This window comes from Phaethon lepturus, unplaced genomic scaffold (assembly GCF_000687285.1).
Source record: "Phaethon lepturus isolate BGI_N335 unplaced genomic scaffold, ASM68728v1 scaffold35104, whole genome shotgun sequence".
NCBI lineage: Eukaryota > Metazoa > Chordata > Aves > Phaethontiformes > Phaethontidae > Phaethon > Phaethon lepturus.
Genome location: NW_010536180.1, coordinates 73,371 through 84,247, shown reverse-complemented (window position 1 = coordinate 84,247; position 10,877 = coordinate 73,371). Strand labels below are relative to the sequence as shown.

The following is a 10,877-nucleotide window of genomic DNA, read 5'->3' as shown; positions in this document are numbered from 1 at the left end:
TCCAGTATTGTAGAGGTAAAATTGATACCACAGTTGGTATCACTGACTCATTGGCAGATTGACTGGAAATGGAACAAGAAAAATAACTTAAAAGTGACCCTCCCAATAAAACGTCGGAGAGAAGGACTGAAACTGGCTGGAGGACGAGGAGCGGGGCTTGTGTTTCAGGCTGAATCTTGGCAGCAGAGCGGTGTTTGCTGTACTACTTGGTCTGGTGTGAAAGGTCACTTTTGTTTTCTCACCCAGTAAAACTTGGAGTTGTTTCGCTACTACTAGAAAGAAAGACTTCAGTATGAGTGGCTAGTTTTCCTCCCGGACTTCGGTTGTAGTTGTCAATACTGAGTGTTGAATTCTAGATGATGCCTTTCGTGCAACAATGAATGGGGTATGTCCTCTTCCTGAGGACAGGATGAGAGTGTGGATGAATTACAAGTATGGGATTCTTTTAAGAATTGTTCTTGATTCCTAAGTTACGTAACTAACACAGTGTAGACGATATTAGTTACCCTAGGCTGTTACGTATTTTCACATGTTATCCATCTAACGTAGCACGTATCTTTCATCAAAAGGATCTACTGCAGAAAGAAAAACAGTTCAGGTTCTTCATGTGTGGCTTCAGTAGATTAGAATCAGTGAAACTCACTGACGCGGGACTGAGAGAACAACAACTGCAGAGCAGTAGCTCAAAATGGAGTAAGCTTTAGTTGCAAAATAAAACTGAATGCTATGCATGGAGTTACTCCCTTCACCAAACTGAAGGCATCAAAACGTATACACCTTCTTTTATAATACGAATTTGAGTCAACATTTAATATAAGGTTTTATAACAGAAGACTCAAGCTACTTCTTATTAAAGTAGTGTTGGAACTAATCTACACATTTCCAGATGAATTATACTTCATGTATTTATTCTTATAATGTGTTTTCTGATGAAGAAATGTGTGTGCTGTCTGGAAAGTAGAATTCCATGTAAAAGTAGTAGCATGTGGATTTCTTTTATACTTCTGTTATACTAAAGTTACCATTAAGTACTGCAGAAATCCACAAATATTGTAGCTGCTGTATAATAATACATCTCTCAAATGCTGCTGCCACGTGGCTTGTGGTTAATCTGTTTCTTTCACTTTGTCTTCTAGCTTCATTTAGCAGCCCTGGCTTCATTAAAGGGAGACATAGTGGAGCTTAATAAACGTCTACAACAAACAGAAAAGGAACGTGACCTGCTGGAGAAGAAATTGGCAAAAGCACAGGTGAGCAATAGTTCAAGACTCTGAAGATGCTCTTTGGTTTTGTGTTGTCCTTGTTCTTCAGAGAGGAATATGGCACGTGGGGAGAAGATAAAATATCTGAACAATGTCACAGTGAAAAGAATTTTAAGACTGCAAGAAACATAGTTGCCGTGTTTTTTAAGTTTTGTGTGCTGATGAGATTCTTCTAAAAAATACCAAGAAAGAATTAGATGAGTTTTCTTTTGAAGCCCATATAAACACCGACAGCTTTGAAATAAGGATATAAAAATTGCAGTGTACTCTCAGTGGATTAGGTAGCTGATTGCAGAGCCTTCCACTCCTGGGTCAGATTCAAACACAGCACAAATTAACATTGATCAAAAGCTATTGCCAATTGGCAGTGCTTTGGTGGTATGTGAGACATTATTTGTGATCTCAGGCTAGCTTCTAGTAAGGCAGTTTATATGTATCTGTTGTGGAAAGCCAAGGGATTAAATAAGAATAAGGTCTGAACTCTAATGCTTTCACAGCTCTTAAAAAAAATTAAATCTTTTCAGATCAAGATAAATGTAGAGAGGCAAATAAAAACAGGGAAACGTGAACTATTGTTCTTAATATTTCCCTCTTCTATAAATGAAACCTTTGGCTTTGGATACTGGCATTCTAGCAAATACATTTAATAAGTAGTTTACATTTTAAAACTAACTCAAAATATATAGTCATTTATACTTGTATAGAGGAAGTCAAAGCATTTTATCCTGTACAGTATAGCATCTTATTTATTGCCCAGAATCTCCAGCACTGGAAGCACTCAAGCCACCCAGACCTGGTCTTGGGCAGCCTGCTCTAGGTCACCCTCCTTGAGTTGGATAAGGGGTTGGATGAATGACCTCCAGAGGTCCCTGTCAACCTCAGCCATTTTGTGGTTTTGTGAATTTAGAGTCTTCAGTGCATTTTGGTAGGGCCTTGTGTCCATGTGTTACTTAAACTCAAGACGAATGTAGAAATGTTTAAGCAGTCTAGATTTTAAGGCTCTTACTTCAGTCCTCCAACCAAATTTTGGCACTTGTCTACATTCCCTGCTGTTTTTTCAGCTACCTTTAACGTTTTGGGGCTTGTAAGTGATATTCCTGTTGCAGACCATCAGTGCAACATCCAGAAATAAAAAAACACTTCCCTGCTTTTATTCCCCTGGATATGTGAGCCAGAGCCATGCTGGGAGTTAACACTGTTTATCAGCTGTAATCCTGAGAACCTTTTCCAATTTCTACTGCACTCTGAGATAGAGTTCTCTTTCTGACATACAGTTTGATATGACGCTGTTTGACAATCATTAAACAGTCAGATGGATCCACTGTATCCAAACAATCCACATCATTCTGCATGACTATACTGACTTTGTTGTTATTTATAACTGCAGGGTCTTGTACTAACCACAGGGGTTTTTTTTAGTGTTTTAGTTTTATTTCCAGATCTTTGTTTAAAAATACATATGTCATCTCTCAGCCAATGAAGAGTGCCTTGTAGTGCTCCCATACAGTAACATATCCCTGTTGATGGTGACTGGGATTAAGGATTAGTCCTTAATTCCAATTAACACGGGCTCTGTTAGCAGGAGATTGGTGTTTTCTTTGATGGATTACCAATTATGCATGGGTATGTAGTGCTCGATTTGTAATGCTGACAGTTTTAACATGGTCCTTGTCTGTGTGCTTGTGAACGCAAGTGTAGTAACGACTGCTACCGGAACTGTGAATAACACAAAATCAGCATATCTGAAAGCTAGTGTGCTAGCTAGTTTTCTTATTTAAAAAATTACTTTTTAGTGAACAATTTCTGTGAAGTTTTAATGCTTCAGCTCGTTTCAGTTTTTTTTTTTTAATAAAGCCCTCAAGCGGATAGAAATTGTTGGAGGTGTGTATTAAATAAAATACAGTCTTTCTTAAGGAATAAGCCATCAAACAAGCACAACTGATATATTCAATGTGTTGGCTATGTTTAAGTACTGAGACAGACTCTGGTGAAACCACTTTACCTTTTTTTTTTCTCCCTAACTGCATCACTTCCAAGTAGATGCTCCACTTAACATAATTTTTTGAACTTTTCCTCCCACTCCACAGAGATTCATCCAAATTCGTACCATATATCATGTTTTCCTCTGCAACCTTTGTCTAGTGCATTCCTTCCTCACTAATGCGAATCAGAGGTTCAGAAGGCATAAATTAAGAAAGAGGTGTTTGAGGTTCTGTATAACCATATTCAGATGCTAGTGGGTCAGTATTAAATCTCTGTTCTGCATCTGGACTATACTTACAAAGGCAGCGCATGTTTCATTTCAGCTGGTGTGCTAAATGCTCTCTGGAACAAATAGCTCTTAAAACATATTTTTGGTAATACCTTTCCCATCATTTCATGAGGCATGTGAGACACTTTGGAAGAAAGGATTAGTGATTTGCAGAGAGGAGGTGATTTGGGAACCACAATTCAAGTAATAGATGACAAATGGTAAAGAAAGATGGTTGGATAGCCTGTGCTTAAAATTTTGTGAAAGGATGTAATTGATTACTGATTGTTGTATTGTGCTCATTTCCAAAATGCAGTCTGTAGAGACCTACTTGTAGCACTTGCCTACACCCTTCATTATTTCAGTAAGACAGCAGATCTCCTTGTCTCTGCTTGTATCGGTGTACAATTTGGCGATGGAGCGATCTCTTGAATTAAATTTGCTGTAAAGTAATGGTCAACCACAACTAATGTCTTCTTCCAAAAATATTTCTGTGGTTATGAGAAGAAGAATAGTGCTTTCTTCTAGCTCTGTCTGGCACAGTATCCTGGCTTCAATAATGATAAATAGTGGATGTCTGAAGGGAGAGCATAAGAAACGCATGTAGAGAGTTCTCTTCCTTCATTCTCCCCCACCTTTCTGCCAACATACGTGAGCAGGAGGCTGCATCACATTTAATAGTCCTCTATGGTCCTATCCTCCACGGGTTTATCTAATCTTCTTTCTAGTACATCTACATTCTTGGCATTTCCTGCATCCTGTGACATTGAGTTCTGCAGTTTTGTAGTAGAACGTGAGATTTAATAACATGCTGAACATTTCAGCAAATACAACAAGAATAGATAATTCACTTACTACCTCTTTCTTATCATTTCATCTCCTTTCACAAGGTAGTCCTGCTTTCTCGTTCTTTGTGCTTAGTCCTTGTAATTTTGGAATTTTATAATAGCTCTAGACACAGGGTAAGAAAGGCTGTGCAGCATCACTCCGGATTCTGTATCACAGAGTCGTAAAAGTCCCATTAACTGCAATAATAATTCTTTACCATCCTCTCAATTATTCCAGATTTAGGGAGGGACAGCAGAATTTCAGTATAAGAATAAAACCAACACTCTGTAAGCATATTAGAACATGCGAACTTCACAGGAAGGCTTCAGTTTCTGATTTAACAAATTAGCTTGAAATTGAAATGCATGCTGTTCAGATGAATGTTGAAATTACTTGTTTGGTTTTGTGATGTCCTTATCTCACATGGATTAGTCCTGTGTAGTTGTGTTCTGCTTCCACATCAAGTATACACAGAATATACCCACAAACAATTAATTCTGACCGTGCATGTTTTCGTGATTGAGGATTTGGCACGACGGACTTGTGTTTATACTTAAAATTAGATTAATGGATTGCCACTTTAAAATCTGCCACTCCTCTTAAATTAAAATACTGTGTTAGTTGAACGAAGATTCTTAGCTCCTGGGAGCCTGTTAGGCAGGTTTCTCACTGTGGCTCGTTCAGGTGATGACTTGTGTTCTTGGTGAACAGTGCCATAGCCAATGTTTGTCTCTGCAGGGCCTGGGGCACTGGGGGATCTGGCGATCTCTTACCGAGCACGGCTGCTAGTGCTGCCTTTTTTTTTTGTCCTCTGACTGAACACTGCAAATTCAACATAAAGGTTTGCACTGGTAGCGTTTCTTGCACTAGGAATTTGTGTACATTAGCAGGCAATAGAACCATGTGTTGAGACAATATCCTTGGGTTCAAGTATTTTCTCTTACTAACCTGGACACCTCCTATGCTTCTTGCTCTTGTGGTTGTTTCCCAGCATCAAGAGGTCAGACAAAGGTGTTTCCAGGCATTGTTAATTTATACTCTAATTGAAATAACCTTTTTAGTCTGTACTAAAAAACAGCCAAGGGTCACTTACACTGAGAACTGTGCTGGAAAATTCTCTCCTGACCTCAGCAATTGCTCATCTTTTGCAGCATCTCCGTGGGTTGTCCCTGTGTTTGCTTTCTCAGAGGATTAGCGCTCGTAATGGTTTTGATCAGAGCTTAAGTACAAGCCTGGAAGCAGGATGAGGAAAAGGGTTTAAGTTTTTTGTGGTAAAATGTTTGTGTGACTGACACACAAATAAATTGCAAGAACTGAACGTGTACACCTTGGAAAGGAATAGGAACTGGTGGCAGGTCATTGTTCTGAGACTTAAAGGACACAGAAACTGAAGAGGATGATGAACAGGTTGAGTAGCCCAGAAGAAAACCTTTAGCAATGGGTACCAAAACTTGCATTTGTTTCTTTTCCCTTTTAAGCTTTGAGATGAATGTGCCATAATGAGGAGCAATCCTGTACAACCAGAAGGATTTTCCATTGCTGTATTTGGGGATTTATACTGAACTATGTTTCCACTGTTTGGATGCTTTTGCCTTTTTTGGTTGAGACTTGTCATGCAGAAGCAGAACTTACGAGATGTGACTCTGTACCCACCTCCAAGGCACAACAATCAAGTTCCCATCTTTCTGCCTTTTCCAGTTACTTTTGCCCAAGATAATCCAAGAGCCCTTTTAAAAAAATCAAATGTGAAGCTGTTTTCTTGTATTGCCAGGCTACTGGTTGTTCACAAAGTATGTCTGTCACTAAATGATGGTTATCCTGAAAAATGGTGACTGAGAAATGGCTGAAGAAAACAGAAAGCAAGTCTGGTAATGTGGCTGAGGTCCATTAGCAAGAGTCTATATATCTTCAGTCAAGATAAACAAATTCTGCTTTTCAGGGCATAGCTTAGAAAGACAAAAATTGTTGTGATAGGGTTTTTATTTATTGTCTGAAGATAATTATTACACACTCCATCTGAAACATCCTTTTGGTCTAAAAGAAAGAAAACAGCACACATAATTGATTGATCTAGATAATGCTTAGGTAGCATTTGTGGGTATCAACGTGTGTCAGAGGAAACTCATGTTTAGAAAGGCAGGATAAGCAACTCTTTATTGCACTTAAATCTGTTCCCAAGCTTTTGTGAAACATTTTCTCTGTGTTATTTCTGCACTTTGAATGCAATGGTAGTTTTTCAGCCAGATATGATGTGAAGATACGGAAACAAGAGAAATAAGTTGTAGAACAATCCTACAATAAAGAATCATTATAATATACATGTATACCGACATGAAGTCATAAAAGCCAGATGAACATTATCAGTCTTCTAAAATGTGACCCTTTGCTCCCCTCTTCAGTGTGAAGATACGGTCTGTTTGTCTTAGTATAGTTGAAAGTGCTGTTGACCCCAGCTGGAGTAAGAAACTATTTTGTTGTAGTCTCTGGGAGAGTGCTCTAATCTCTGGGCTACCTTTCAATGTGCATATGTAAATTTTCATTTTCAAGCAGCCTTTTATGTAGATAATGTTCTCAAGCTGTGAATGTGAGAGGCCAAAAAATACGAGGGCAAATTATGAAAATTCTGGCACACCTGCTAGTTTGGGTATAATTTTCGTATTTATGATTCAAAGGGTAGAGGGAGTTACCTCTGTACAGAGGTTTAAAAAACTAAGTTTTGATGCAGCAATGTTGGAGGACCTCATACATTACTATAAATTGTAGCCTTTAGAAATGCTACTAGGATCTTACATTGCAGGTCTTCAATTAATAAGTGTGGGTTTTATACTGTCGGTTGGCATCTGAATTTTCTTTTATTGACAGCATAGTACCTACCATTCTGTGGTTGCAAGGACACTTGACTGTTTCCTGCAGGGGGTCAAAAGCAAAAAGCCTTGCTCTTTCTAGTCACTACCAAGCATAACTTCAATCAGCATGCACTGTTGGATTGTAATTGCAGTAGATTGTAATTGCTTGCTGTAATTGAAGTAGAGTGTTTGCTGGCATGAAGAGTAAGCCAGAGAGGCTGGATTTAAAATCATGTTGGAAAGAAAAAGGAGGATTTCATGATATGTATAAAAAACCAAGCAGCCATGTAGCCGTATTAATTGTTCAAATAATAAGCATTTTATTGTAGAGGATTAAAATAATAAAAAATATGCTATGTTATCTTTAAAGGCTAATAAAAACAAACACCCACATTAGAGAAGAAGTCATAACTTCAAAGTGTCATTACTTTTCTTCATAATAATGTGGTTTCTGCCTTAGGACTTGTTCTAATTCAGACCACGTTGGGAAGATCCTTCAAGATTCATGATGCGTCACGAATCTCACGGATTCAAAGATGAGATATTTATAGCTATTTTGAGTTGCAAATGGTGGGTTTTGTTCAAGCAGGAAGGGCAACTGCTGCCCTTTAAAAAATAATAATAATAAAATTACACTGTTTAGTCCTTCAGTTCCTAAAATCTTGTAATTGCGTCCCTTTGTTTACCTGTCAATATTTTGCATCTGCCCTTTTCTCTTGCTAAGGCAGTGTTGGTTTGATGAGTAAGAAAATCATTAATGGCGTGCACTTTTGCCTTGTATGTGACCTCTATGCAGTTATTCATAAAGACCCTTTCCGTTTCTTGCTTTTCTGCTTCAGTGTGAACAATCCCACCTAATGAGAGAGCATGAAGATGTGCAGGAGCGAACAACACTACGCTACGAGGAACGAATCACAGAGCTGCACAGTATCATTGCAGAATTAAATAAGAAAATTGATCGACTACAGGGAACAACAATAAGGTACAGCAACTTCCTGGAAATTCTGGGCCAATGCAAGAATGGTGCAAAACACGGTGTGAATTATACTCTAAATATAATTTTATGATGACTTTAAGGTATTTAGGCTTGTTGTGACTGGTACTGGGTAGTTGCTCATAACTAAGGTATGTGTTCCACAGAGTATCATCCTGAGGCTCAAAAGTGCTACATTCTCTCTGTCAAAATCACACTTTGCAAAGCCTAATGAGCCCAAAGAACTGCACTGTGCCATCTAAATATTCCTTTAACGTTAACGTATATGCCAGCGTACCAGACAAGTGATAGCAGTGGTGGATAAAGGAAGATGTAGCCACCCAGCCTGCACCTCTGCTTTTAACTATTTTGTGGCATCCTATAGTTCACCTAAGCCAAATCACTTATGATGAGAAATATGGCTTAAGTGGATTTCAGTAGGTTTTGCATCTACTTGTACTGGTATTTGTGACAAAACACAATGGTACAAATGATGTTGTTGCCTGTCCTTAGAGCAGCAAAGCTTGGGGTAGTACACTAGGTCATCACTTGTTACTGTGTTAAAATAAACTTTACATTTGGCTACAGGAAAACACTTTTCCTCACTTGCTTTTGCCCATTAACTCTCAACCTAGAGAGAGTTGGACTAGAAAGAGGAAGGAGCTTCTTAAAGTTTAGCTTGCGAGGGTGCAACTGAACTACTAGAATCTGGATTTTCTAGAGAACATCAAATTACATTTGACACTTTCATAGGTAATATTGACATGGTTGCTACCCACGTAGCAAATTCTCAGTTTTTCTTGCCTATTAGCGGCAAGTTTTTTGATAACTGCTTCATTTGTTCTTTGTCGTAAAAGTTTCTACTAGTAGCAGGTGATGTTGTTACAACTAGTCGCTTAACTTTTCATACAAATATTTGTATGCAAAAATAAAAAGGTTTGGTATACTATAAATAAGAGAAAGTATCATCATGCACGTATATATACACGCTGCTCTAAAAGCAGTGATAGAATCACATTATGCTAATGTTATTGAAGAAGATAAATACTGCCCACTCTGAGGTGATCATGACTAACAATGATCACGGTGAGATTTCTCAGGTAAGAATTTTCTAAACTGCTGGTACTTCTCTGAAAAAATCCCTGTGACTCCCTTGTTCATTCATGCTTGATACCTCTGCAGAAAAACTTCCCATTTGCTTTGTTTCAAGTCACATTTCTTTTCAGCATGATACTGGCTACCCATCTGGCCCTCCTCTCTGGTAAAGCTCTCCCAATTGAGAAGACTGTTTGAAAAGCAAAATCTGAGAAGCATGAGAGCTGCATTGATACTTTTTCCTTGAATGGCAGAAGAACTCTTAAGACATTTAAGAAAAATACTACATAGAGTCCATAAAACTCATTTGTTTGGAGTACCTGTGGCAAGTTAAAGGCCAAGTGGTGTTCAAATACAAAATATTGGGATCGGGTGCATACTGTGAATGTTTATCCATGTCCATAAACAAGCCAACTGTGGCACACATAGGAAGATGAGGCACAAGAACCATGCTTGATGGGACATGCCGCTTCTCATGAAAAGGGCAGTTTTGTTGCCTCTCTGGGGTGCAGGCTTTTGAAGACATCAGAACAATACTGCTGCAACAAGTGCCACACCACTGTCCTGCTCCACCTGTTTGGTCTTAGAGTGCTCGTTTTGCTCAGATGGCTAGGATGCCTCCTCTGTTTTTATTTGTTCTGGTTTTATTAGTGAGCACAAAAATGCTTATTAAGTTAGTGGATTCTTTATTTCCTTTAATGATTGGAATAGCTTGTTTTCTTTGGCAGGCCCGTAATGTGGTGTCTGGGGAACTGAGGAGTAATATTCCTCCTAAAAATGGCCAGCAGAGGTAGAATTGGAGAGGTTCCACAGGGTTTGTAAAGACAACTGAAAGAAGGAAAACTGACACTTCCTGCCAGCGACTTTCTGTAAATCCGCTCTGGGATCTACTTGCGTCACTCCTGAGAAGCCGTTCCGTCCCGCAGAGCAAGGGGTGGTGTAATTCCTGTCCTTGCTGGGACAGGTGTGACTCACGGCACTCCACCCTTGGATATGGAGACGGCGAGCCCGGCAGCAGGAACAAAACGGTCCTGAGAGAAGGGGTTCTGCGAGCACGGCCCTCGCGGCGTTTACACGTTGCTCTAAACCAGAACACAGGAGGGGTTTTAGTTTTGATTTGGCGCTTGGGTAGCTGCAGGTAATACTGGTGGAGGCTTTGTGCCATCACAGAATTTAAGCTGTCTTTCTGGAAACGGTTTTGCTGAGTTTACAGTTAATTGCATAACAGATAAATGTTTCCCCAGTGCTGACACACGCAGAGATGGTTCAGGATTTTCATGCATCGTTTTTAGGCTGTAAAAATAAACTAACATGTAGCTTGATGAACCATTCGTCGTGGTTCTTTCCAAAACCCCAAAATATTCTGGAAACAATTAGAAGAAACCCGAGTTTCATGGAGGGTATTTGACTGTCCTCCTTAAGCTTTATTATCGTTAAATTTACAACTCTTTGTTTGAATGTGAGTAGTACCCTCAGATAGTAGGGCAGAAAGAGTTTTAAAATCTGAATAATGTATTGTAACAATTTGAGGAGTGTGGTCAAGCTGTATAAGTTAATTAATATTCTCTACTCTGGGAATTTTCCTCATTTTGTTTTTTGGTGTGGGATTTTTTGGTTTTTTC

At 38.9% G+C, this 10,877-nt stretch overlaps 1 protein-coding gene across 1 annotated transcript in view; it reads left to right on the top strand.

Annotated features, from left to right (window-relative positions):
• The first annotated feature begins 376 nt into the window (after positions 1-376).
• Positions 377-10,877, top strand: part of MCC (mutated in colorectal cancers) — a 69,144-nt gene continuing 58,643 nt past the window's right edge. Inside the window, exons 1-3 of the mRNA XM_010286095.1 lie at positions 377-385; positions 1,137-1,250; positions 8,027-8,169. Coding sequence (XP_010284397.1) covers positions 377-385; positions 1,137-1,250; positions 8,027-8,169 — 266 coding nt within the window. The remainder of the gene's footprint in view (positions 386-1,136; positions 1,251-8,026; positions 8,170-10,877) is intronic.